The sequence below is a fragment of the Drosophila guanche genome, unplaced genomic scaffold (assembly GCF_900245975.1).
Source record: "Drosophila guanche unplaced genomic scaffold, DGUA_6, whole genome shotgun sequence".
Classification (NCBI taxonomy): Eukaryota; Metazoa; Arthropoda; class Insecta; order Diptera; family Drosophilidae; genus Drosophila; species Drosophila guanche.
Genome location: NW_022995746.1, coordinates 5,944,807 through 5,972,756, shown reverse-complemented (window position 1 = coordinate 5,972,756; position 27,950 = coordinate 5,944,807). Strand labels below are relative to the sequence as shown.

The 27,950-nt window shown below is 48.4% G+C and overlaps 4 protein-coding genes across 6 annotated transcripts in view; 1 reads left to right on the top strand and 3 right to left on the bottom strand.

The window, feature by feature from the left end:
- Positions 1-10,044, bottom strand: part of LOC117582418 (slowpoke-binding protein) — a 36,930-nt gene extending 26,886 nt beyond the window's left edge. Inside the window, exon 1 of one of the 2 annotated variants that reach the window (XM_034270113.1) lies at positions 9,784-10,044. The gene's annotated coding sequence lies outside the window, so the exon portion shown is untranslated. The remainder of the gene's footprint in view (positions 1-9,783) is intronic. The other variant, XM_034270114.1, reaches the window with a different exon arrangement.
- Positions 51-27,887, top strand: LOC117582420 (unconventional myosin-VIIa). 2 transcript variants are annotated; one of them, XM_034270126.1, is made up of 11 exons: positions 13,359-13,620; positions 15,262-15,525; positions 15,587-16,708; positions 17,229-17,744; positions 17,813-18,871; positions 20,853-21,062; positions 21,125-21,423; positions 21,480-23,042; positions 23,104-23,227; positions 23,286-24,540; positions 27,876-27,887. In XM_034270126.1, the coding sequence occupies exons 1-10, from the start codon at positions 13,597-13,599 to the stop codon at positions 24,537-24,539; spliced, it is 6,435 nt and encodes a 2,144-aa protein (XP_034126017.1). In that variant the 5' UTR covers positions 13,359-13,596; the 3' UTR covers position 24,540; positions 27,876-27,887. The 2 variants fall into 2 exon arrangements, with proteins under 2 accessions (XP_034126016.1, XP_034126017.1); XM_034270125.1 differs by lacking the exons at positions 13,359-13,620; positions 20,853-21,062; positions 21,125-21,423; ... (2 more) ...; positions 23,286-24,540; positions 27,876-27,887 and adding an exon at positions 51-77 and having other exon boundaries at positions 17,813-19,430.
- On the bottom strand, positions 24,496-26,102 carry LOC117582424 (zinc carboxypeptidase). Its single transcript, XM_034270128.1, has 5 exons — positions 25,932-26,102; positions 25,724-25,860; positions 25,267-25,651; positions 24,814-25,201; positions 24,496-24,744 (listed from the first exon to the last, which is right to left on the bottom strand). Exons 1-5 carry the CDS (start codon positions 26,094-26,096, stop codon positions 24,551-24,553), a joined length of 1,269 nt encoding a protein of 422 aa, XP_034126019.1. The 5' UTR covers positions 26,097-26,102; the 3' UTR covers positions 24,496-24,550.
- LOC117582423 (zinc carboxypeptidase) lies at positions 26,186-27,722 on the bottom strand. The gene is made up of 4 exons (XM_034270127.1): positions 27,400-27,722; positions 26,948-27,335; positions 26,488-26,875; positions 26,186-26,421 (listed from the first exon to the last, which is right to left on the bottom strand). Exons 1-4 carry the CDS (start codon positions 27,702-27,704, stop codon positions 26,216-26,218), a joined length of 1,287 nt encoding a protein of 428 aa, XP_034126018.1. The 5' UTR covers positions 27,705-27,722; the 3' UTR covers positions 26,186-26,215.
- Positions 27,888-27,950: the final 63 nt, after the last annotated feature.

The following is a 27,950-nucleotide window of genomic DNA, read 5'->3' as shown; positions in this document are numbered from 1 at the left end:
ACAAAATCTCGCCTCCAGGCCGCTCAGTTTCGCACAAGTTTGCATGGAAAATGGACGCCGGCTGTCCGCACAGAAAAGTACGTTCCAAAAGGTTTCTTTTAGCGATAGATAGTGTGTGTGTGTGTGTGTGTGTGTGTGTGTGTGTGCCTGAATTGCGTAAAAACTCAATTAAAGTGAGAGTTAAACTCTCGAGCGCAAAGCGACAAATGGCATGGCATTTGCAATCAAATGGGGAATTCAAGTCAATAAAATTGATTGCAGGTCAGAGGCAGCCAGCGGAGAGTGCACACAAAAAGTGAGGGGATGAGGGACAAGAGTAGCAGCAAAAGGGAAAGAGTGAGGCAAAAAGGAGAGTGTGATAAAAGCTTTTGCTTGCCCCGAGCTTCTGCTGGGACTTGTTTGTGTGGTGCAGGTCAGGTCTCAGGCACTCGGGTGTCCTCCGAGCAGCAGGCAGCTGCTTACAGGGATCTGGAAATGCGTTTTTAATGTTCTGGCCGCGCCCCGGCAATGGCCAATGTGGTAATGACAAAAGAGTCGACGCGGCACTCTGCAAGGCCATCCAAGCCGCAACAGCTGTATGCCACACCAAGAAGACGGACATGCAACGGAAGTGCAGCCCGCGGGGGCTGTTGACTCGTAAATTTCGGATGCTTTTCTGTTATTTACGGTCTGTCTGATGGCACAACAATGTGTTTATGTGTAAGGTGACATTCGTAATTGCCAGAGAGCCAGGCAGCAGTCCAACGTCCACCCCATAAATTGCGATTTCTATCTACAAAAATGTGCGGCAAGAAAGCAAAACGGTTGAATGCTGAAGGTCAGCGTGAAACTATTTTAGAATTCTAAAAGTAAAAGGTGGAAGTTTGAGGGGAACTTTGTGTTGCCAAATCTATAAGCCGACTGCCATTGGTTTATTTTCTCTCCCGGTACATCAATATTATTCATGGGCGACGGTATCGAATCTTGTGCAAACAGCAAAGTGTTGATCAAATTTATTTGTATTAAAATGTCAGCGAGACAGACAGCACTGCCAGTGCCAGTGCCATCCAATTCCCCGGCTGGCAGTCATGTCCTTGCCGCTGCCATTTCCTTTGCTTCAATTGTTCTGTTTGTGGCGCTGCAAATTGAATTCAGCAGAAATCTCTTTGAGTTTGGCTCACACGTTTTTATTATTTTATGGCACCAATACGTATCCAGCCCCCACACCAACCAACCTTCAACGACCTTCCACCAGCTCTAAGTATTTTTTCTGCTGGATTTTCTCCGTGTTTATCTCTGTCAAAATTGAAAAGCTGCCTCTGGGCATGTGCTGTGGTGTGTGTCCTCTGCTGAGTGCTGGCCATAAAAAAGTACAAATAAATTTACTATATTTTGGTCCTAGACTCGGGCAGGATATCAGCGATATTTGTTGTGGCGCTGTTTGCTTTGCCATCGTCTGGCATTTTGGGCGCATGTTTTTTCGTGTCTCTGATTTGCATTCAAATATTGTTCGCAAGGACATGGGGACTTCCCTTTCCTGCCCCTGCCCCTGCAGCCCTGACACACATTCTTCCCCGAAGAGCGGAAGTGCCACCAAAACGCTGAAACGGTTTCGGTTTCGGTTTCGGTTTCGCCGGTAAAGAGATTAATTAACCGATTCCGGCTGCTAGTTGGCACATTTCCTCTCCTCTCCCCTCCCGCTCTCTCGCTCCCTCGCTCCCTCTCTGACAGTTAATTAGCGCGGAATAGGTCGGAAGATTCGCATAAAAGAAAGGCTCTGGGCGGGTCTGTGCCTGGCTGACGTCATGGAACCGCAAACAACAGACGACAATGCCTCCGATTAATCCTCATCACGGTCCAAAAACCACAAACTCTGAAATGTATTCCTCTGACAACGTCACTCACAAGATGTTGACTGTTGACAGTTGTCAGGCCGCGGCATGGCACTGGCAGCCTTTTGTTTTCGCGGCAATCAGACAAGCAAATTGCTCTCGTCCACGGATTGTGTCGCTTGATGAGGAATTATGGCTGAAGCAATGGCAGGAACACATAGAAGCATTGGATAATTGTTAGCTGGAAGCTGATTGCATGGAACGGGCTTCTAGTCAGCGATGGGGAATGGGTTGTGCATAGATATCAAAAGTAATTTGCATTAACAGACTCATGCTTCTGTCAAAAAGAATTAAAAACCGGAGACCCAAATGGGTGTCCTCTTTTTATAATGATGGCAAAACAGGCGACCCAACGGCAACTGCTTGGTTACTACGCTAAGACTGGACGATCAACCTTTCCTCAAAATTAAGTTTAATTAGTGTAGTTCGTGTAATTGCTAGTTAGTTCTAGGTAATTAAAGGTTTTCCTTTAACATGCCCAATGAAATTCCTGCATGCAATGTAATGTAAATAGCACCCACAGAGAGTAACAGCGCCTGTAGAGTTAACAGCGCAAGTAACAGAGAGTGAGAGGGCGGCCGTCGCGAAGGTGCTAGCAAAGAGCGCAGAGAGCCAAGCTTAAGCGATCGCCGCATAACGCGAAATGCGTGTGCGAAATGCTCTCTTAAGCCATACTCATTGAAGAAGCGCAATTATGAGCTAGTTATGTTTGCTCTCCTGTAGCCGGGCTACTCGTATTCCATAAACTTTCAATGTTTCATTCAAAGAACTCCTCACTTGTTGTCTTTCATTAAGCTACTTAGTTGATTAATGTTCTGAAGCCCATTGTAGTGAAATTTGACCATAATCTAAGATGCCCTTAAGCGCATAGCCCTACTCGCACTTTGTTTACTTAGAGAGCCACATTCACTTCCTGTCTCACCGCCAATTAACCTAATACAAGCCACAATGGAATGCTGACAGCTGTCTGGTGACCCAGCACCACTAATTAATAATCTGTAATCAATTTGCGCTGTGCATTGATTGGCATAACAGAATTCCAACACAATGTAACGCCACTACAGATTGGCTTAGTTATGAGCAGAAACAACTTTACATTCACAAAGGGCAGGTCTGAGCGCTTTAAACTGTTTGCGCTGTCCTTTCAGCACGAAGTTAATTACTTTCACTTTTGTTTGCCTTCTGCCTGGAGCTTGTCAATTACATTGATTGTCGACTGATTAAAATCTATTCATGTATAATATATTCAATTTGTAGTTGGGATAAGCGGGATAGAAGCAGCAGCAAAAGCAACAGCAATAGCAACAACAGCAGTAACGGCAAATGTGCGTGAATCACTTCAGAACGGTCTCGCACGTACAACTGTAACTCGCTCTCGCTCTCTCTGTCTGTTTCCCCGCTGTCTTGCTGTTTCTCTTTGGCCACTGTCTGTCGCTTACCCACCGTTCCTTGCTCTATCCATGACGAAACTATATAAGGAGGTCTCGTCGGCAAAAATAAGGGGTCGTTACAATGCGCAAAGGAAATAAGACAAGGAACGCTGCCGACTACAGTTGCTTCAAGGCAACTTTTTTCTTTCTCTCCGGCTCTCTTCTCTGCCCACTGTCTGTCGCTTGCCTACCTGCAGTCGCTCTCTCTCTATCTGTTTCTCTTTCCCCGACTGTCTGTCTGTCTGTCTGCCGCTCACCTACACGAAAACATATGAGACAAACAAGCGATTTGGGTGCCTGAAACGTATCCAATTAATAAAGAAAACACACACGTGCTTCCCCATAGCGTATATGTGCATAAATGATTAATTATTGCACCTACTGTCCTCTGCTCTCCCCTCCTCTACCATTCCCTTCTGCCCTGTCCGGTGCTTTACCGTCATTTCTGTCCTGTCTATTGGCAAACGATACGCCAAGGACCGTTTACGTTTATGTACCCCGCAGGCAATGGGCAGTCTCCGTCGCCCCCGCTGTCCATTCCTTTGCATAATTAAATTACCCTTCATTTCTCTCCATTACTCTCGGTGGCTATCTCTATGGCTGTCACTCACGCCCCACCCATAAACCTCAGTCTGTTGTCTGTCTTGCAGACCCTTTTTGCGGTTGTATTTTTTGCCTCTCTTTTGGCTATCATTTTTCAATAACAACTCAGCTGAGCTTCAGTTTCAGTGGAGACAAAACCATTTATCTCTTAATACACAGCCAAGAGCGGAGCTAAGAAGTGAAGTCAACTGTGGGACGATGGCGTTGGCGTTGGCGTTGGCATTGGCTCTCCCTCTGGCTCTCCGTTGAGGCAGGCACAAACCACTCGAGCATCGAAAATTGTCTATTGAGTCAACGTCTCATTCACAATCGATTAACCCGTTCAACTCATGCATAACATAGGACATCACTTGCTGCTCAATAAGATAGAGAGAGAGAGAGAGAGAATCAGTGCTAATCCACTGCACGGACAGGGCTAATGCAGTCTCCTTTCCTCCGTTATTTTGAGGCTTATGCAAATGCCGACTTGAGGCGTCTACGCGGTGTGTGTGTGTGCTCTAGTTTTCCATTATCTCTCTACCTCTCTCTCTCTCTCGCTGCTGGCTGAGTAATTATGCTAGAAATTACAATAAAATTGCATTGTACTTGCAGCTAAAATCATTTGCATATGCTGCAGCTGCACACCACTGGGTGGTCATAGCGGAGGCAACCACAATTTGACATTTTGCTTATTGAAACAGGGGCGCTCTCTGTATATACCTCTTTCTCTCTGTCTCTGTCTCTGTCTCTGCTTCTCTCTCTTTCTGTTTGTGCAAAAGTATGACCTGAATATACGCTTTGAGCTGGCAGTGGCTCGGATTGGTGCATGCTTAAATGCGGTTTGTGGCATCTGAATACTCATACTCGCACGTGCCATACCTGAAGATTTGCCCTCCTTTGTGCAGCTCACACACAAAGCTTTATGTATGCAGGGATCTTTTCAATGTGCATCCTGCCACATATCAGTGCACTGTCCACCATTTTAATTATAATTGTCCGGCCTCCGAGGGGCCGCCCGCTGTTAAGCCAGCAAACAAATGACAAACGCTGATTAACCTTAACTGGAGGAAACAAAGCGCAGAGCACAGCAGGCGGAAGCAGAAGACCAAACCAAAGAGTGGGCCGCTGCCAAGACTATGCAAAAACGGAAACCGCAAAAACCATTTGAGTCCATTAGCTGTTAAGCCAATGACAGGACACAAGAAAACAAAAAAACAGGACATAGCAGAACATAAAAGGACAGAAACCACTGCCGCACATCGTAATAATGTCGTCAGAGTGCGGCTCACCTGTAAAACTGAGCGAGGAGCGAGGAGCGCACCCTGCCACGGAAAAGTGACCACCTGCAGCGGCGACTGTTGAGAGCCCCCACACCGAGACCGAGGTTTTTTTTTTTTTTTGCTGCCTGCTGATGTTGTACCGTGTGCTAATAGAGGCTAAGGAGGGTATGATGGGAGAGGATAAGGTTGAAGATAGAAGGAATACGACAATTATTGGATGATATTTTCTATGGCTTAAAATATGTAGAAAATGTACACAATGTCCACGCTTAGCTCTGCAGATTCTTTCCCACCATAAACTCTTGTTTGCCATGGCTGCTGGGTAGCGCATAGTCCAGCTCGTTTTTTTTTCTATTTACCCTCGCGTTGAGGTGTGCATGTGTAGGAAACTAGGACAAAGTGGGCACCTCCAGCGCCCCCGGGGGGTTGCGCTGGTCAGTCCCTCAGATTGTGTTGCTAATAAATAAATGAAACTGTCCCCAAAGTGGCAGGCAACAGCGGCGCACCGAAACGAAGCGAGGCGAACCGGAAATGCGAAATTTCAAATGCGACTGAACCGAGCGCCATGTTTAATTTTATAATTACATGAACGTGCCACTTTGTGTACATGTGTGGCATATGTTTGACTCGTCATTAGGTCGCAAATTCTCTCAGTAAATGTTGTGCCATTGCCATTACCTCTGGCTGAAAAACGTTTTTCGGGGGGAAGTTTGATTTGTGATTTGTGTTTTGTGTTTTGTGTTTCGTGTTGTTTGAAGCAGCGGAAACGGAAGTTGTTCGCATGTCGAACGATGGCCAAAAGGAAATGGAGCAGCACTATGTACTAAAGGATTAATGCCAGAGCAGATACATGTACATACATACATGTATTTATGTACAATGTATGTACAAATGTATGTAAAATGTACGTTGCTTGTTTGGTCAGTTTGTTGTACATATAAAATACGAAAGGTAACCATATCGTATGTACATTTAATTGTTTGCTTACGTGTGTGTGTGTCTGGTGCGTGTATTTGTGTGTGTGTGTTTGCGGTTTGTGTCTCTGTGTCTGTGGCTTTGTTTGTTATGCAAATTGTTTGTTAATTGAATTCGTAATTGTGTATTAAGGCGAAAGGAAGCAGGCAAATATCTGCAATGTTTGCTTATAATTTGCACAGAATTTCCACTCCTTTCTCCCTGTAAAAAATGCCATAAAAAGCGTTGCCTACTTTTGTGCGCTTCAACTTTTTAGTTTCATTAAAAACTAAAACCCTCCTCCTCAGCCAACTCAGCCAATCTCCCTGGCAAACACACACAACAACTTATTGGAAAACTTTCTAATTAGTTGTCCTCAAAAGGGACACACAAACTGCCACTCCCCCAGCCCTACGATCCATCATATCTTCGCTGACGCTGCACATTTTGTGTTGATTTCAGGTTCACATAAATTAGAATCATATTGCTGGCCGTGCCAGCAGCAGCATGCGGCATTCCGTCAATATGTTGACACAGGAAAATTTGCATTTGCCCCTAACGAATGTGCTTGGATGGGGGCTGTGGCATGGATATGTGCGGAGGTATTGCCTTGAGGTCATAATAACGCACACACACACTTGTGGTGGGTTTTGGCATTGACTCTGTGAGGGGGAGAGCTGCCTGTCACACCGATAGGGGCACAATTTATGTGCTTCAGAATCGAATGTTGATGCATCTGTTCGGGAATGAACTGAGGAGGAGGAGACTGGAAGGATATGCGACAGCTACGCTTTGAATTTCTATGAGCACTTTGGCTGGGTGTTTTCTCTGTATTTCTGTAACATAAAAACACCTTCGAGCCAGGCAAAGCAACTAAGAAAAACCTGTGACTGTTCCTTGCCTCATTTTACCTTTCCCCATTGAGCATTTTCCACTCTGCCCCAATGAACCACTTGCTTCCACTTACTGCCACCCCGCGCAGCCTGTCAAAGACATTTACCATCGCAGGGCTGCCTTGCTCTGCCCTCACCCAACCGCCTTGAGTGAAATTCGATGCGCTGAATAAACGTTATTTAAGCTAATTTTATTGCTGGCATTTGTAAAATGTCAGCCACGCCTGCACCGCCACCACCCCCATGTGCCCCTCTCTGTCCCGCGCTGATAAGAAATAATTTCCCTTTGTCGTGCTGTCGTCTTTGATTTTGAAATGCTTGTATCTGCGACTCATGTGTTATTGTCATTTGTTACATGGGGTTGCCGCTTTTTTGGGGTAGGCAAAGGTCAAGCCTTGACCTTTTTGTTGTGCGTTTGACAGCGGGGGGGGAGCAAGGCGTGGGCTGGGACTAGGGCCCCATAAATATTATGACTGCGCGCTGGCGACTCGATAATCACTAGAAAGTTTCAGGCGCTGGACTCGACTTTCAATGAATGTCGGAACAAGCATATAAACAAAATTTCAAGAGCCACACCTACACACACACACACAGACACATCTGCCACATGGGAGAGCGGCAAGAGGCAGCCCCCAGGCGTAAGCCGAAGCGAAATGTGGCCAACTTTGACCTTTTTCGTAAAGTGAAATAAAACAAACAAATTGAAAGCAAAACAAACCATTTCGGGGAGCAAAAAGTGTGAGTGATGGGGCGTGGCCAACATGGCAGAATAAACTAATTCCACAAAAAAAGGACTCAAAGCACAGCAGGCAGACAGGGAGGTGGAGCTCAGGCATAAATCAGCGAAAAACCAAAAGCATTTTGTCGATACAAAAACGATTTTAGGGGGCAGCTTAGAAGCTGCACAGAGGATACACTCTGGATGGGTTGAAAGGGTAAAGAAATCGAGAAAAGAAGCATTGGATACCCTCAGAAAACGATCGCTGACATGGCAGACAACCGATTTTTGATCCAACAAATATATTTATAGTCAATAGTGATCCAATTTTCTTCAGCCAAAAGCAATATTTATTTATAGATATTGATGTTCTTTCCACCATCTGCAGTGCTCCTCCGCCTTTACTTTGATTTCCTTCATATAACCCTCCTCTGGGCAGAAACGACTTCATCAGGTTATTGTCTCGCTGCATGCCATGAGTAATGATGAGTGCCAGTGCCCAAGCTGCTTCCGAGTTTCAATCCAAACAAAAACCCACCCTTGAGTGTTTGTGTTCAGTTATTCAATCTATGAGCTCAGTTGTCTATTTTTAGCACCCCCCTTACTTAGAGGAAATCTCAGCATTTCTTGTCCGGACAAAACAAAAGCAAATGTGCCGAAAATATTACGCATACGCAGGGCTGACTGGCAGGGCTGTGCTGCAGAGGCGTTTGCATAATTAGCATAAATTTGGAGTGAATATTGTAGGCGACACTTGGGCGCACTTAAGTGTTATCTACGTACACCTATCGATCCAACGGAGCGATCAAAATTAACATGAAAATCAAATCAACAAATGGGCGAAAGCGAAGTCGAAATCGCATCAGAGGTAAACGCACATAAAAAACGAAGCAAAACCAATCGGACAACGACGTGCACTGCAAGAAATCTGCCAAGAGACTGCTTGAAGTCCCTGCCAGAATGTGCCAAATTAATTTCCAACAAGAAGTGGCAGGAGGTAGGGGCTGGGGCAAGTGCTTCATGTTTTTGGTTTGTCCCTTTAGGACAGCATACTGTGCCCCCTTTTTTTTGGGTTAGTTTTTGTCGCCCTTCGGCTAAATGCATAAAAATGAAGAGAGGCCAGCATTAGCCTGCCATCTGCTGTGTCTCGCTTTACCAAACAAGAAACTTCGGAATGGTTTACGGCTATAATCCGGCCATAAACTGGGTAACGTACCGCAAACCCAGAGAGAGAGAGAGAGGCCCAGTTGATGCTTCTGCTGCTGTTGATGTCCTTGGGCTCAATGCATTCCAATTGAGATTGAGTAAGAAGCGCAGCGGCATTCAAAGCAATTCAAGCGCATTCCACAAGGGTCCTTCAGGGCAAGGAGTGAGATTCTAGCTTGTCTCATTAGAAATAATTCGGGCAGTTTTAGATGCAATTAACGAGGGAGTATAATGGAGCAGAGGAAAGTATCAATGGAGTAGTTGCTGTGGAGTTGCCTGCTCCCTGCAGGATATGCGTAATATTCTCAGCGATGCAAACGGGATATTACTTTGAATTGCTGGCAAATTGCAATTGAACACGAGCAACATCGGGGGCGAAAGTTCTGTGCTGCAAAAGTTGTTGAACTCCTTCGAGGTTTCGAGAACAGCAGGAGGAGGCGCACTAGGGGAGCGAAGGATGTTTAGCTGCTGTCAGAGTTGCATTAAAGTTTTCTGAGAATGCAGCAGAAAAATGCTTTTAGAGCTCCTAATTGGATTGCACTTCAATCCGCTGAATAATACATTCTAAACCACTTTAAACAACATTAATCAGCGCTAATGGCGCTACCCAGCTATGTTTTGGCCATTAATTTCGCCCAAAATGTGACACAAAATTCTTAATTACTTTTGGCTGTGAGCTGGACACACAGAATTTGAATTGCAACACCCACAGAATCCATTGTGGTCTGGCCAAATAATTGCATTGTAAGCGCTCTTTTCCACATTCCCAAATAGGTCATCAAGTGGCAGCCCAACACCCAACACCCAACACAAATCCTTCCCCATGCCCCGTCCTGTGCTAGAACTCACCTGTAACCAGGAGCAGGAATAAGCAGAGCTTTGAGCTTTGTTTAGTCGTTTTGTTGCTGGGTTTTCAGCACCCCGTAATCGGTTTTAAGGTTTCTGTCGCTGGTCTTGGACTTAGTTAATTGACATGTTGCAGCTGCACCATTTGCACTCGCGATTTCTATCACTACGGAGAAGATGTTGCCTCCGATGATGCTGCCTGCCTGCCTGCCTGCCTGCCTGCTGCTGTTGCTCTTGCCTGTGGGGCTTTGTTCGAGGATGATGATGCGTTCAGATGCGATGCTTTAACGCGACTGATACGAACAACGATTCGTTATTTTCGGCTAAAGTTCGTTCGGCAGTTGAGAGCATTCGGTATTTGGGCTTCGGCTGTGCGTTCTCTTCGTTTGTTCTCTTTCACGCTGGAGGGCAAACGATTTCAGCTTTTTTTTTGTTTGGAACAGCAACAACAACAGCAGCACGCACGCAAGTGAATCAAAATAAATTTCCTTAAATAATTTAATGCATTTTAAATGCTTTTCCAAAATGAAAACAACACAAGGCAGAGGGACAGAGCGAGCGACAAGCGAAAAATGTGTAAAATAAATAAACGAAAAAATGGAATTTTCTTTGTGTTTTCACGACTTTTGATTCACTTTGCACTTTTGCTTTCGATACAAAAATTCATCTAAAATTTAGAACCCAAGACGCGCGAGAGTGCCGCCAGAGAGAGACTGCAAAAGTAGCGGTTGGCAGCGTTCAGAAAGAGAGAGTGTGACGTCCACTCCGCTGGCTGACTCGAACTGGATTGAAAAGCTGTGCCCTGCCCGCTGCTCCTGCAGCGGGAGAGCGACACAGAGAACGTGTATCTATGGGGTTCCGTTTCTGTATTTCCATTGACACCCTTTTCCCCATGCTGTTCCATTGCCATTGCTCTCTCTCTCTCTCTCTCGCATGCTCCTCCAGCTGTTTGCCCATTTCCAGTTGATTCGAGTCTTATCTGAACGGCCAAAGAAACTGCTTGAGATTTTTGTACTTGTTCGCGGGGCAATACTCAGCTGTTTCGGTTTTTGCTGGGAGTGCTTTGGCATGAATGTAGAAGAATATGTTCAGACATTTATCCTATCCATTAAATGTTAAAATGCCAACAATATTTTTTAAATTTATTTTTGGGTTGCACTTAAAAAAATTAATTAATTTCAAGTGATTTTATTTTTGTAGTCAAATATGGGTTTTAAAACGGTCCTCATCAGCACTGGAGGCTATTACGATTATGTTTCCCTTTCGGGAAAAATCTCCAGAAAAATATTCATTCGTATTTTGTTTGTCAAATTTGCTGTTTTTTATTTTTTATTTAACTCCATTTAGTTCCATCTGACTCTCCCTTTCCTTCCCATCCATTTCTTTCTAGCGCATTAGTTTACCCCTTTCGACATACAGTTAGCATCAATGAAAGCGTCAGCCAGTCAGCGAGAGCGGCGATAAGGCAGGCAGGCAGTAGCAGCTTTCACTTCCAGTCGGCCCAAAGCTTTCTGAGTAAGAGAGCGCGCAGGCAGTAGTTAGCTTTTTCCACCAGCCAGCACAAGCGGCTACTTGGAGCTTTTACTCAACTTACTCAATAGCATTGAAAATGCGCTGCCCTGCGTTCCCTTCGCCCCGCAATTCTGCTCGCGTTTCATTGATGCCCGGAATATGGGTCAACAATGCCAGCGGGGGGGGGATGGGCACGGGCACATCGTCATCGGTAGTATCAGTGTCACTTAGCGGCTGCAGCACCGAATGGTAGCAAATGCCGCCACCAGTGCCACCTTTTGCTTTTGCTGCTGCTGCTTCTACTCCAATGTAATTCTCGTATCTGCGGGTTGGAACACGGCAAACATTGTAAATTGTTCGCCTCGACGCTGATGATTGCTGAGGCTGAGGCTGAGTGCAGACCTCGAAGCATGGAAACAAATTGCACGACATTGCGCATATGCCAGTGCTATCAGCACTGAATTTATGTCGCAACATTCGTATTTCCAGCACTCACTCTGTGTAGGCATGTCCTTTAATTGAATTTTTATACGCCGCCGGCATGCAGCGCACACACAAAAAATAAGCGAAAAGAAAGAACAGAAAGAGAGAGAGAGAGAGAGAGCGAACGAACGAACGCTTGACAGGCGAAGAAAAGAGAGAAACGCTTTTTCCTTTTGCTTGTGCCCTTTGGGTTCTTTTTTTCGCTCTCTGCTTTGTCTTGCTGGATTTATGACGTCCGAAATTGGGTCAAAAGTTGAGCTCGCAGCAGCTGGCTGGCTGGCTGGCTGGCTGGCTGGCTCTCTGCATCGTGTTGCTCCTGCTAAGCGCACTCGCAGGATAATCCTAATTGCGCTTTTAATGCAAAAGGCAAACCCCCTCAAGAAACAGCTTCTAGGGAGTTCAATGCATGCCGCCAAGGACGCAGCGAATGTTGAATGCAGGCCCCACACTCCCTCGATGTGTTTCAGCGAGCACGTGACATGTCCCGCAGGTATCAGAAATTTACTGCAGCCACTTGAAGCAGCGCCCATTCTGGTCTCTCGAGGCGTGAGCTTATCGCCCGAACAATTTGTTAAAGCCAAAATAATCTACCCACAATGATGACGTTGCGGACAATGTCAAGGGGAGAGCTAAAGCAAAAAGGCTTTAAAGTTTAAACTCAGATAAAAGAGAGAGAGACAGAGGCCCGACCTGCCCCCCACTAAGAGTTTAACTGACATTAAATGGGACTTAAAGTTTCTATGGCTTCTGTGTGCACTCGAGGCAGAATTAATATTGTTTGCCTTTGCCTTTGTCCATGCTTTATCAGTTTTGTTTTGCTGCTCGCTGTGTTTGCTTACATTTAATTATTATTAAAACGGTCAACAAATTACTTTAATTGATGACAGGCAATGTGTCGATATCTGCCGATAGTCAAACGCTGAATCGAAATGAATGACGAATCATCAACGCTGCTCGGACTTTGCAATCTAGATTCCATATCGAAATTTATGTGCGGTGACAGCTGAATGGATTGGTGGAAATTATCATGCGAAACTTCATTAAAATTAACACCTGCTTGGGCTTAATTATATTTGAAATTCGTATAATTTGATTCAGTTGAGGGTCAATAAATAACAAATCAAAGCGAGAGAGTGCAGAAATGCGACTTGGAATTGGAACAGAGGAATGGAACAGTGGGAAGGAACTAGAAAGAGATGCTGTTTGGTTTTATCTGCTGCAGAAAGGAGACTCTGTTCATTGTTAGCCTGCACACCTGCTGCCACCCATTTTAAGTCTCGAACCCATCGAACCCACATGACTCATGTGCAGCACTTATGCAGCGATAAGCTGATCGGGAGTTACCCCCCTACCATCCTGTACCCAATTATGACGTATGAATATTGCAGGCAGAGAGACAGGCAGACAATTTTCCGACTTTGTTGAGTCCAACACCATATGGCCGAATCGTTGTTGGGTTGGCAGCCGCGATAAGGGCTGCCGAAAAGCGTTCAATATTCTCGTTATCAGTTATCAGACGCGATAAGAGCGCGCACACACGGCACCCTGTCAGACACAATCGGCGGCTCCACCGAAGAGCGCTCAGACCAGTGCGAGACTCCGTGCCGTACGGAACAGAAATATTGCAGAGACAAAAAAAAACACTAAAGAATCTTTGATCGGCCGCTGTAGGAAAGTGAAAACGGCTGTGAAAACAGACCCAGAAATATTTGTGTTGGAGGCAAACATTGGCCAATTAAGCAACGTTGTCGTGGGCGCGTGTGTGTCTGTGTGAAGTGAGGAGAGTTCCGCACTCTGTGGAGGAGTGAAATACCCAGCAAGATGTGCGAATTTGTGAGGGAACATGTAAGTGTCAATAGCTGTGGACCTGCAGACTTCCTGGTTGTCGTGGCACCACAGTCTCCCAGTCACACGAAATACTCTTATCAGAAAATGACACTGATAAGTGTATCGTTTTATCACATGGGGCACATATTTTAATTTTAAAACTTATCAACACAGACCAACGATTACCGCCACCTTTCCCCTTTCCCTTTTGCCTTTTGCCTACACGTGTGCTAATTGTTGTGACACCTGCACAAGTCAGGAATGTACATAACAATACCTCAGATTATGGGAATTTATAAGGTATTTATGAGCAAATGTTGATTGTGTCCGTCACTATGGGGCAGCCTGTGACTAGTCATGGGTTCATAGGAGACTTTTGCCATAGTTTCAGCGAGTAAAATGCCATTTTCATTCAAATCCAGCGCTTAACGCCGCAGCCAAAGCTACAAAAAAAAAGTCTTATCGTAAAAAGTCAATTATAGATTATAGATATAGCCAGGCACACAGGAAAGCAGATACGAGGAGCGCTGTAAAAAGGCTTTGGCACACCATAAAGCACAGCGCCACAAGGCAATGTCTTGTCTTACAGAATAAATATTAGAGCAACGAAATGTAGTAAACATTAGTTAACGATTTATCAGTTTGTCTTCTGGGAATCTCCACACAGTCCACACTTAGCCCTGCTCCTGTGCGAATGCCAACTAATTCATGGAATATTTATTTCCTGATTCGATCGTATTATGACTCACCCTTTTTGGGCTGGGTGATCTCACCCTACAAACCCAGCGAAATTCCTTGATTGTGTGGATCAGTATTTATGATTGAACATTTAGTCTTCCTTTAGGTCTTCCGCTTTTTATGGCAGGTGTGTTGGCTCATGGCCAGGAATAAGTCTTAGGGAATTGTCAGCCGCGAAATCTAATCTTGGGGATGGTGTTCGATAGCCAAGGTCATTGGGGGTGTCAGTCCTTCTTTTGTTTTTTTTTGGCAATTATCACCTGTTTTGGGTTGCCTTGTCCGATGCTCAGATACCGATAAGAACTGCTCTGCACATCGGCATTCCATTGATAAGATAATGCCCTGGCGGCAAGATCTAGGCACATATTTGCCCAAATGGCGGCTACCGTTTAAATATTTAAATCAGGCCAGGGGGAGATAAATGTATGCATAAATTAATAAATCTTTTCAAAGGTTTACAGCGGCCATAAAATAATTTCATTCTTCGCCACGAAATTGCGTTGGGTGTGGTTCGCAAATGAAATACAAATTTATAGGAACTTTCCTTTTTTTTTGTGGCCATTTAGGGGTAAATTTCTTATGGCTCTGTGCTGATTTGATATCTTGATTTTGCAGCTTCGATTAGGTAGGAATTTCTAGGAAAAAGAGCTCAATAATGGCTATAGAATTATTTCATTTCGGTTTGCTTTTTTGAGTCACGAAATTGTCTAGGAGTTCAATGTGCTTCAGATTATATCGTTCTGCTGTCCAGATAACATTTTGAGTGCCTTTATGGACTGCCCACTGATTTATAAACTATCGATGTAACATGCTTTATTTGCTGCTTATCAATTAATTACATTTATGATGTAAAGAGTCACCTGTTTGGCTACTCAACTCCATTACTTGAACTACAATTTCCAATCAATTTCCCATGGACAGGGCGAATATGTGTGGGTGAAGCCGCAGAATGCCACAAGCGAGTTTGCGGTGCCTTTTGGTGCCCGCATTGTGCGCACAGAGAAGACTCAGACTTTGGTGTGTGATGATCGGAAAAAGCAGCTGTGGGTGCCAGCGGGGGATGTGCTCAAGGCCATGCACATAACATCGCAGGCGGATGTGGAGGATATGATTACGCTGGGCGATCTGCAGGAGTACACAATCCTTAGGAACTTGGAGAATCGCTATGCCAAGCAGTTGATTTATGTGAGTGCTAGAACCAGAGTTACCCTGGGGCTCTTTGTGATCTTTCGCTTCTGCTTTTCAGACCTACACTGGCTCCATGCTGGTGGCCATCAATCCCTATCAGATCCTGCCCATCTACACGAATCGCGAGATCCAACTCTACAGAAACAAAGCTCTGATTGAGCTGCCGCCGCACATCTTTGCCGTCAGTGACAATGCCTTTCAGCGGCTGCAGCGACACAAGGAGAATCAGTGTGTGGTCATCAGTGGCGAGTCGGGTGCTGGCAAGACGGAGAGCACAAAGTTGATCCTGCAGTACTTGGCCGCCATTAGCGGCAAACACTCCTGGATCGAGCAGCAGATCATTGAGGCAAATCCTATAATGGAGGCCTTTGGCAATGCCAAGACCGTGCGGAACGATAATTCCTCGCGCTTTGGCAAGTACATCGAGATTCGGTTCACGCCCGAGGGCGCCATACAGGGTGCTCGCATCCAGCAGTATCTTCTCGAGAAATCCCGCATCGTTTTCCAGAGCAAGGAGGAGCGGAATTATCACATTTTCTACTGCATGCTGGCGGGGCTCACGCCACCAGAGCGGCAGCGCCTCATGCTGCAGGAGCAGTCGCCCAGCCAGTACCATTACCTCTCCCAGGGCGGCTGCTTCACGCTGCCCGGCAGGGGAGATGCCAAGGACTTTGCCGACATTCGGGCGGCCATGAAGGTGCTCTCCTTCAAGCCGGAGGAGATGTGGAGCATACTCTGCCTGCTGGCGGCCATTCTGCATCTGGGCAATCTGCGCTTCAAGGCCACCGAAGTGGCCAATCAGGAGGCGGCCGAGGTGGACGATGACGAGAACCTCAAGCGAGTGGCCAAGCTGCTGGGCATACCCGTTGCCCCCTTGAATTTGGCTCTCACACAGCGCACAATATTCGTCCATGGCGAGCATGTGACCACCAGCCTGTCCAAGGAGTCAGCGCTGGAGGGTCGCGATGCCTTTGTCAAGTCGCTGTACGATGGCATCTTCGTGCGCATTGTGCGACGCATCAATGAGACGATCAACAAGCAGCCGGATCGACCGATGAACAGCATCGGCGTGCTGGACATATTCGGGTTTGAGAACTTTGACAACAACAGCTTCGAGCAGCTGTGCATCAACTATGCCAATGAGAATCTGCAGCAATTCTTTGTGGGACACATTTTCAAGGTAGGATTTGCTTTATCTCTTTCCAACTTTACTTTAACTACGGTGCAAGCTTAGCTCCTCACTCACTCAATACGCACACTCTCCCTCTTGCTCACACATGCACACACTCTCTCTGCTTCTGCTCTCTCAGTGCAGTTGTTGTTGTTGCATATTCTGCTTCGATTGCCGTGCTGTCGCAATTGTCACTCGCTTCACCTACAGCAACAACAACTTGCGTTCGCAGCAAAACCTCCCCCTCAGCGCATAGAAAATAAAGTCAAGCAGAGGAACAAACGGGACTCAACGTGCATGTCTGTTCATGTTCGTCTGTTCTGCTTGTTGTTGCCGAAGCTAGCGCAGGTAGCGCCGCTAGCTTTGAGCATAATTCACGCGCACTCTCAGAGAGCAGCTTGCGCGTAAAGCCTGCAGGGCAAAGCGAGATGGCACAAGCAAGCCGGAGATGACAGTCGTGGCACGCGCCATTAGCCCATCTCCCACTTACAATTCTGTACTCATGCAAAAACCTTCTCCATTTCTGCAGATGGAACAAGATGAATACCAAAACGAGCACATCAACTGGCAGCACATTGAATTCCAGGACAATCAACAAATACTCGACCTCATTGGCATGAAGCCCATGAACCTCATGTCCCTGATTGATGAGGAATCAAAGTTCCCCAAGGGCACGGACAACACGCTGCTCGAGAAGCTGCATGTGCAGCACGGCAATCGCTCCATTTACGTGAAAGGCAAGACCACACAGACCTCGCTCTTTGGCATTCGTCACTATGCGGGTGTTGTCATGTACAATCCGTTGGGTTTCCTCGAAAAGAATCGCGACTCGTTCAGCGGTGATCTGCGGTCGCTGGTGCAGCGATCAGCCAACAAGTATTTGGTGGATATTTTCCCCCAGGAAATGCCCATGGACACGGCCAAGAAACAGCCCACGTTGTGTGTGAAGTTCAGGAACTCGCTGGACATGCTGATGAGGACTCTGTCACAGGCGCATCCTTACTTTATAAGGTGCATTAAGCCGAATGAGTACAAGGAACCAAAGGTGGGTGGAGAAATTAGTTCGAAACGCCTCTCAATGCTGACTTGACTCTCTCTCTCTCTCTCTTGCAGAACTTTGACAAGGAGCTTTGTGTGCGTCAGCTGCGCTACTCGGGCATGATGGAGACGGCGCGCATTCGACGCGCAGGCTATCCCATTCGCACCGCCTACCGCGCCTTCGTCGAACGGTATCGCTTGCTGGTGCCGCCCACGGGGCCACTGGAGAAGTGCGACTGCCGGCAGTTGGCACAGCAAATCTGTTTGGCCACGCTGCCCGCCGACTCGGATCGGCAGTTCGGCAAGACGAAGATCTTTCTGCGCGACGAGGATGATGCCAGTTTGGAGCAGCAGCGCTCCCAGCTGATGCTCAAGTCCATTGTGACCATACAGCGTGGCATTAGGCGCGTGCTCTTCCGCCGTTATTTGCAGCGATATCGCCAGGCCATCGTCACTGTGCAGCGGCATTGGCGGGGTCGCCTACAGCGTCGTAAGTACCAGATCATGCGGCAGGGCTTCCATCGGTTGGGCGCCTGCATTGCTGCCCAGCAGCTGACCACAAAATTCACGATGGTAAGATGCCGCACCATCAAGCTGCAGGCCCTGTCACGTGGCTATCTCGCACGCAGGGAGTTTAAGGGCAAGCTGGCGGCACGAAGGGAGCAGCAGAAGGAGGAGCAGCAGAAATTGGTGCGCCTGAAGGAGGAGCAAGAGCTGCAGCGCGTCAAGCAGCAGGCGCAGAAGGAGCAGGAGCAGGAGCAGCTGCGGCTGAAGGAGGAGCAGCTGCAAGTACAGGAAGCGCAGCGTCTCAAGGAAGAGCAGGAGCAACGTCTCAAGGCGGAGGCCGCCACTCGCAATGCCCTGGCCATGGCCGCTCTGCAGCAGCCCAAGCGCACAAAGTCCCTCAAGCAGGAGGCACCCAAGCCGCCCACGCTGCAGGCACGCATGTCCCTCCCACCACCACCCACCACGCTGATTGTCGCTGCCCCATTGGCCACGCGTCCCGCCAGTCAGACCACAGCCAAAACGAATGGCATTGTGCCCATACTGGAGAGTCCGCAGGGCTACAACGATGTGGAGTCCTCCAAACAGATGGTGGACGATGTCTTTGGCTTCCTCAACGATGAGCCCGATGTGAGTGGTCCCCTGGGGCCGAATGTCAAGGAAAAGTCTCTGATGTTCGAGCGTGAGCTGCGCCTGCGCAGAGATGTGCCCACAAAGCTGCTCTCCCGACCCGTCAACTACTATGAGGCGGCGCCCAGGAAGATTGTCAACCAGACGCGTCTCTAGTAGCGATGCCTGGTCGGCACAGAGAGCACAGAGAGCACAGAGAGCACAGAGAGGGCCAAGAACAAACTAGACATTAGCTGTAGATGATATTAATGCTTGAGGAAGGAGCTTGGGTTCCTCTTCCATTGGGGGGTTTGGCTTCCATTTGGTTCTATTTTTCTTTATGTACAAATCAATTACACGTCAGCTTGTATATACCATATAATACATACATCTATGTATATCTTTATGTATGTAGAACGAAAGCAAAAATGAAAAAAAAAAAAAAAAAGCTGTGTTTGTGATCGCTTTTTGTTACAGTTTCCCCTCTAACGATAAATGTTTTATATAGTGTTTACGTATAACCATAATTATTTATTGTACTCTGTAAATAAAACCCATTTTGCTGGTGCTATCTAAGGAATCTAGAGATAAATGTTTCGTTTTCTCGTTTTCGTCTGGTTGTGGATTTTGTTGTTGGCTTTCCCATCGGAAGCCAAGATCTTGTTTGGCTTTTTGTATATTTTTGTCAATGCCAGTGAGTGTCCCTCCACCATTTCACCATTCAATTATTGTAATATATTTCTGCATTGTCAGCTGGGATTACTTTGAAGCTAACACCTTGAGCACCCATGACTAATGTTTGGGCATTTATTTATTTCATTTGCCTGCAGCTTAGGCATAGATTAACTCTTCACAGATACGACAATCGGTTTATATTTTTATTTTTATATATTTTTTTGTCAATTCTTATTTGGCGCATACTTTAAAGATTAGAACTTTTGGAGTTCCTAAAATATTCCTCTGCGAGAAAGCTGATTTCATTTATTTGATTTTACATCATAAAAGTCAACCCAAATAGTTGCTTCCTCTATAATTTATGGCACTAGTTTATTGCCAATTTGTGGAATTTTTGAATGAAAGTACTTTGAGACTTACGTTGGGCACTTCTAACGAACACTTGGCCCATTCATGGAAAGTTACTTGGGGGAATTCTTAGAGCTCTTAGAGCTCTGGGGATATTTCATAGAACACTCTAAAGAAATCTTTGCGCATTCCTAGAATAGAATATAGGAGAAAACTCTGGGACTGCTCTAGAAATTTGGCAAATTTATAAACTAAATTTAGTTGGGATTTTCCCATTCATTAAAAGTTGCCTCAGATTTTTCTTCAGTTAATTTTCTAGCTAAAGTTTCCCCTGTCAAAAGTTTTCCATATTTCTTGCTGCACTTTTCCTTGGCACACCTCAAATTTACACTCTCAAAAAATAGTTTCAAATCTTTCTGCATTAATTCCAAGTCTTCAAAAAGCTGCCCCAGGCAAACGTTTCACTTCCAAATTCCAAATAAAACAACACAAAAATAAACAGTTTATTGGGACAGATTCAGCAGAGCAGCTCCCAGTGGGTCAGCTCCCAGTGGGTCAGCTCCCAGCACCGTGTCGTCTCGTCTTTAGGCAGCAACTAAACAAAAATCGAAGTGGAGCGTGGCCAAAAGAACGGCAGGCGGACGACAGTTTGCTATCGCAGTGGCAGTGGCGGCAGAAGTTTGAAACAAATACCTCACCATAAGTGATAAATTCAGTAAAAAATCCACCGATCGTAAATAATCGGCAGGCAGAACAAATGCTTATCGTCGGGTGCAGCATGCCCCACCCAATAAAAAGCTTACGGCCCCGAAGCACCGCACGATAAGTGGCACTCAGATTACAGCTGTCGAAACCATTAATACCACTGAATTGAGTGTCCAAAGAGTATAAGAGAACGCACTTGAGGCAGCGTTAGGAACTTGGAAGAGTCGCCTAAAGTTTACGCTGGAAAAACACTCAAAAATGTCTTTACTTTCAGGCTGCGCGCAGGCGCCTGCAAGCCCTAGCCTCTGGGGACACCATACGCCTGCCCAAGCCGCTGTCCAGGAACATAGACACCTCGGATTTTAGTTATTTGAAATATGCTGCCACGTACTTTGGCGGTGGCGCCACAGCGCAGCATGAGCGCAAGCCGCTGAAGCAGTCGCTGCTGAAGCATGAACTGCCGCTGGATGAAATGGCAGCAAAGGTGGGTCCTTTCTGCACAAACTTTGAGTGGCATATTGAGACATTTGCTCCCTTCTTTTTCAGGCCATTTGGTTAACGATTCTACGCTTCATGGGTGATCTGCCGGAGCTGGATCCTGCCTCACCGCTGCCACACTCGGAGGAAGCCAACATCATGTCTGACTTGACGCGTCTCTTGGGCAACTTTGGTGCCTCCAGGCCGCGACTCTTTGTGCGGCAATCGCTGAAGCGGCCCTCCAAGCTGCAAGGCAGCAGCCAGCGTGAAGCGGAGCTGTTCTACCAGCAGTGGCTCAATGCTCCCAGCAGTCATCTCGATAAGCTGCAGTTTGTTATAGGACATGGCATACTCAAGGAGAATCTAAGGTAGTTTGAAGCTTGTGGCAAAGGCAGCCCAATGTAACGCTCCAATCTCGTTTCAGAGACGAAATCCTCGCACAAATCTGCAAGCAGCTGTACCTCAATCCCAGTCGCACTTCCTACGCTCGCGGCTGGCTGCTGCTCAGCCTCTGCCTGAGCTGCTTTCCGCCCAGCACGGACTTTGAGCCGCATCTGCGCAGCTTCATGAAGCGGGGCACTGCGCAGCTGCAGGCTGCTCCTTCGCTGCAGCGCCTGGAGCGAACGCTCGTGAATGGCCCAAGGAGGCAGCCTCCATCGCTGCTGGAGCTGCAGGCCATCCGTGGAAGACAGCCGCTGAAGCTGGACATACACCTGATGGATGGACAGACGCGCAGACTGCAGGTGGATGCCGCCAGCACGGCCAGGGAGGCAGTGCAGCAGCTGTGCCAGGGCCTGGGACTCAGCGACACCTTTGGCTTTGGTTTGCTGATGTCGCTGCACGGGAGACTCCTGCCACTGGGCGCTGGGCAGGAGCATGTCCTGGACGCCATTTCGTTGTGTGAACAGCGGCAGCTGGATGCTCCATGGAAGCTGTATCTGCGCAAGGAAATGTTTGCCACATGGCATGATCCCGCAGTGGATCCCAAGGCCACTCAGCTCATTTACAAACAGATCCTGAATGGTCTGAGATGCGGGGAATATCGCTGTCGCTCCGAGAAGGACATTGCCATGGTCTGCGCTTTGGCTTGCTTCATCGAGCACGGTCCCGGTGCCATTGGCCGCCTGCAAGCCTCTGAGATCACCGCCTTTGTGCCGAGTGATTTGCTGGCTCCCGGGGAGCGCGCCGTCGACAATTGGAGTCGCCTCATTGCAGCCACCTATGAGCGGAGCTCGTATGTGCGGCAGGAGCAGGAGCAGCAGCAGCCGGAGCCGGAGCAGCTGGCAGCCAATCAGCAGCGCGCCAAGGAGGACATTTGTCTCTTTGCTCACCTGTCCTGGCCCATGCGGCACTCGCGACTGTTCGAGGTGCACCGCAAGGAGGGACCCAAGCTGCAGAGCGATGAACTGATGCTGGCCATCAATGCCACGGGTCTGTTCCTCATCGATGAAACCGAACAGGTGCTGGCCTCCTGCAGCTTTGCGGAGCTGCTGAAGGTCCACGCCGAGCCCAATGGGGAGCTGCATGTGCGCACCGTGCAGCAAGTGAACTTTGTGCTGCAGTGCAGCGCCTCCGAGGATGCCAGCGAGCTCATCAATTACATGCTGGACAATCTGCGGCAGCGTTCGAGCTACGGTGTGGCCCTGGACGGTGTGGACTCCCAGCAGCTGGAGGATGAGGATTTCCTCAGGCTCTCCCCCGGCGATCTCGTGCAGTTCGATGCGGGAGTCACGGGCGCTCAACTCTTATCCGGCAGCGCACAGCAGTGCTATCGTGGCTGTGTCAAAGGTCAGTGGGGTCAATTTACCGCTGGCAATGTGCGTGTGCTGGCAACACTGACCAAACCCAGCGACAAGCTGCAGGAGATCTACCGCGAGGGCAGGTTTGAGGAGCAGCCACCGAAGCCAGTGCCGCGCAAAGCAATTTTAGGACGCCGTCAGCACAACATTTCGCAGCTGGCTGAGATGCAGTTTAGGGAGCGCCTAGAGTGAGTTTGCAGTGGAGGATAAAGTGTTGGAGCTTATGCATATTTTTGCACTGTTTTACAGCACTGAAACGACGCCGCTCTGGCAGCATTCAGCGGAGCCACTCAAGGCGCCGCTGCTCAAGGCTCTGGCCAACAAGCCGCAGCTGTTCCAACAAGCTTTGGTCATCTACCATCACATACTAAAGGTAGTACGAGCTTCTCCAACTAATTTTCCCTCACCTAAACTTCGTTTTGTTCCTGCAGTACATGGGCGACATTGCGCGCAGCAATTTGCCCGTCAACACGGACTTGATCTTCCAGCCCGCGCTGCTGCATCCTTTGCTCTGCGACGAACTCTACTGTCAGCTGATGAGGCAGCTCAGCGATAATCCTTCCTTGGAGGGCGAAAAACGTGGCTGGGACCTGCTCTATCTAGCCACAGGGTTGCTGGCTCCCAGTGTCTTGATCATGAGGGAGCTGCTCATCCTCCTGCGCATGCGCGCGGACTCCTTGGCCGATGCGTGCCTCAAGCGGCTGAAGCGCTCCGTGCAGCAGGGGCAGCGCAAGCAGGCGCCACACTTGATCGAAGTGGAGGGCATACAGCAGCGTTGCATGCACATTTATCACAAGATTTACTTCCCCGATGACACCGTGGAGGCCTTTGAGATTGAGTCGCACACGCGCGGCTCCGAGCTCATCGCGGAGATTGCCCAACGACTCCAGCTAAAGTCCCCCTTGGGCTACAGCATTTTCCTCAAGACGGGCGACAAGGTGTACGCCATGCCCGAGGCTGATTTTGTGTTCGATTTCATCAGTCAACTGCTCTACTGGCTGCGGCAACAGAAGACCATAAGATCCAGCTGCGATGGCCACTACCAACTCCACTTTATGCGCAAGCTCTGGCTGAACAATCAGCCAGGAGAGGATCTCCAGGGGGATCTGATCTTCAGCTATCCGCAGGAGCTGCACAAATATCTCAAGGGCTATTATCCCATAGACTGCGAGCAGGCCGCACACCTAGCCGGACTCGTGTACAGTGCGGATCAGGAGGTTAGTTTGCAGCGACTGGCGGAGGTGTTGCCCAGACTGGTGCCGGAGGATTTGATTCCGCTGCTGCCACTCTCGGACTGGAGGCAGCGGATTCTGCCGCGACTGCACCACGAGCAGCAGCTGACCGAGGACCAGGCCAAGTTCCTCTTTCTGCAGTCACTCGCCGAGCAGCCCTGCTTCGGCTCCACCTTCTTTGTGGTCAAGCAGCAGAACGATGACAGCCTGCCCGAGTGCCTGCTGATTGCCATCAATGCCGCGGGCTTCCATTTGCTGGATGCCCAAACCAAGCAACTGCTGCGCAGCTTTGAGTACTCCCAGCTGGGCATGTGGAGCTCGGGCAAGAATCACTTTCACATACGCTTTGGCAACATGATTGGCGCCTCAAAGCTGCTGTGCAGCACCACCCAAGGCTACAAAATGGACGATCTGTTGGCCTCCTATGTGAGGTACTTTAATGAGCAGAAATAAAGTTCTTTCGACTACAAGTAACCCAGCTCCTGGGTCTTGCCAATCAGCGCCAACATGCCGGCCATGAGCTCCTGGCAATTGGGCAAAATCTGCACGGGTGGCAGGAGGAAGCCGTAGCGGCCTTGATCGCGGTACTCGATGGTGAAGGCCACCTTTTTGTTGAGCTCATTGTAGACCCAGTCCACGGAGGTGCCCGTGGCTACATCTGCAAAGGGGAAGCAGCACAAATGAGGCACAAATTTGGGTGGGTTTAACTTCAGTTTTCAGCACTCACAAAGCACATCCGCTGTGGAGCCATAACGATAGGCGGTGCCATAGGGCAGCGCCTCAATGGCCGTGGCAAAGGCCTCGCCAATCTGCAGCAGATCATCGTAGTTATCCGGAAACTCCTCCTTCGTGTGGCCATAAGGTGACAGCAAGTACTGCCCATACGAGTGGAAGGATATGTACACACTGAACTCATTCGCAATCTTCTGGAGATACTCCGTCAAAGCCTTGGCCTCTGGCTCCGAGCCGGGCACATCCCCCGCAAACGTCTCGCTGCAAGGATTCGATGAGGCGCCATTGTTCTCCAGCCAATGGGAGTCAAAGTTGCGATTGGCATCCACGCCAATGCATTCGTTGGTGGCATGTGGCTGGCGTGTCTTGCGCCACATGCGATTCTGCAGCAAGGAAAAGGCATTAACAGTGTTGTAAAGTGCCAGCAAGTACTCCGAGTTGACTGTACCTTCGCGTGCGAGTACGCAAAGCCATCCACATTGAACACGGGCACAATGTGCCAGTCGTAGCTGTCTGCTAGACTCCTCACTGCCGGCTCCTGGGAGGTCAACAGTTCATTGATGAACCACGTGGCACTCGCTGAGGTAATCCATTCCCTGGCGTGTATATTCGACTCGATAAAGATGCCCGGATTGCCCGCCTTGTGGGAGATCTTAATGCCGCGAATGGTGCGTCCCTCGTAGGACTGGCCCACGACGAACTCCTCAGTGACTGTGGGATAGGCAGCCAGCACGCTGTCCAGCCAGGCTTCGATTTCCGCCAGCTCGTAGTACCTAGTCCAGCCAAAAGGTGCGCTGTCGGCGGCGGGCGTGACTTGCTCGGCATCGATAAGGCTAAGAGGGGGAAATATTTATGGGCACACTCATAGTTAATGGCTTATCGCTGGATCGGTATGTGCCACTTACTCTTGAACATTCTCGATTATTTGCTCACTGCTGATGGCATGAAGGCTCACAAGTGCCTGAAAGTGTTGAAGTTCTGCAGGAGCAACCATAATGTGCACCTGCTGGGAGTGTTCATCGTAGTCCTTCCAGATGTTGTACTGCAAAAAGGTGGCACAAAGTCTCCACTCAGTTTGGCTTTCAAATGGCAAAGGGCAAACCCCGCTCCTACCTTGCTGGACAGCTGCGACAACTGCTCTACGACGGCCAGCTGCAGCTTGTTCTTAACACTCAATCTGTACACTGCATAGCCATCGTAACGCGCTTTGGGACTGTCCTTGAGCGTAGCCGCGCTAGCCAGGACCAAGAGCAGCGCCAACGACCAGAGCAGACGCATGGCGAACATTGAATGACTTGGCCAGCCAGCAAACAGACCCAAAGAAAACCCAACAAACCCAAACCCACACCCAATCATAAACCCAATCGTAATCGCTACTTAATGCTTTTATTGCTGGATCAATATTTGATTGCCAGATAGCCCAACTCTTTGCACTTGTCCAGCAGCGCGGCAATGCCGAAGAGCGCCTCCTCGGCATTGGGCACAATGTGCACCGGGGGCAGAATGAAGCCATAATGTCCCGTGTCACGGAACTCAATGGTGTAGGAGATTTGAATGTCTTGCTCGTTGTAGGCCCAATCATTGGTGGCACCCGAGGCGATATCTGAAAGGGAAAACTCAACCATTAAAGAGACGCCCCCAAGGACATTCCGGCGCCCTCTCTACTCACACAATATTCCCGACGCTGTGCCATATCTGTACACCGTGCCATAGGGCATCGCCTCCACGGCATCCGCATAGGCCTTGGCCACCTCCATCAAATCATCGTAATTCGGCGGCAGTTCCTCCTCGGTATGGCCATAGGGCGACAGCAGCAGCTGACTGTAGGAGTGAAAGGCCAGCATGACATTCACTTTGTCCTTGATGCCAGCCACAAACTCGGACATGGCTTTGATCTCTGGCTCGGAGAAGGGCTGCGGGCCGCCATAGTTCTCCGCACAGGGATTCGAGGAGGCGCCATTGTTCTCCATCCAATGGGAGTCGTAATTGCGATTGGGATCAGCGCCAATGCAGCTGGAAGTGGCCGAAGGTTGACGCGTCTTGCGCCACATGCGATCCTGGGGGAAGTAACAGAAATTCAAGTTGAGAAAACTCTCAAGTTGCAGGAGGAGGATTTGCTGTTCTCCTACCTTCTCGTGTGTGTAGACAAAACCATCCACATTCAGCACCGGCACAATGTACCAGTCATGGCTCTCGGCTAGAGTCCGCACCAGCGGATCCTCCGAGGTCAGAAACTGATTAATCAGCCAAGTGGCCGTGGCCGAGGTAATCCACTCCCTGGCGTGTATATTCGACTCTATAAAGACGCCCGGATTGCCCGATTTGTAGGAGATTTTAATGCCCCTTATGGTCCTGCCCTCGTAGGATTGACCCACGATAAAGCCTTCGGTTATGACCGGATAACGTGCGAGTATCTCATCCAGCCAGGCCTCAATTTGGGCCAAGGAATTGTACCGCTTCCAGCCAAATTCATCGCTGGTGCCTCGTGAGTTTTCGGTCGTTTCCATGTCGATTAGACTAAGGAAAAGCGGAGGTTAGCGGAGTGTTATAAAAATTCCACATTGATTAGGGGTTTACTTACTCCTGCACATTGGCTATGAAAATCTCTGCGCTGGCATTGGCCTGCCGCACTTTTGTCTGAAACTCCGACAAGCTCTGGGGACTGATCATCAAATGCAGCTCATCCTTGGCCTCATGCCAGAGCCTTACATTCGCGCGATCCTCTGTCAGTTTTTCCAACAGATTTCGCTGTTCCACACTCTCGTATTTGACTTTGTACACCGCATAATTGTCATAGCGTATACGACTGTCTGTCTCTGGCACAGCGGCGCCCAGAGCCCCCTGTAGCAGTGCCAGTGCCCACAGCCAAGTGAAGGTGTTGCCCATGTTCGATGTTTGGCCTAAAGTCAGCGACTGTTTGGCTTCCGACAGCCAGTGGCTGCTTTTTACCCACAGTCTCAATTGGAGGTTGTAAAGATAGCAAAACGAAACTCAAGAGGCATTACTGGGCAATTATTTAGTGGTAATTCTTGATCAAAATTAGACAGATAAGAAAAGATAAAGTTGGTGGCGAATGTCTGCCGCTGGAAGCAACTGTTCGTGAACAGACTCTGTACCGGAACTCCAGAGGAA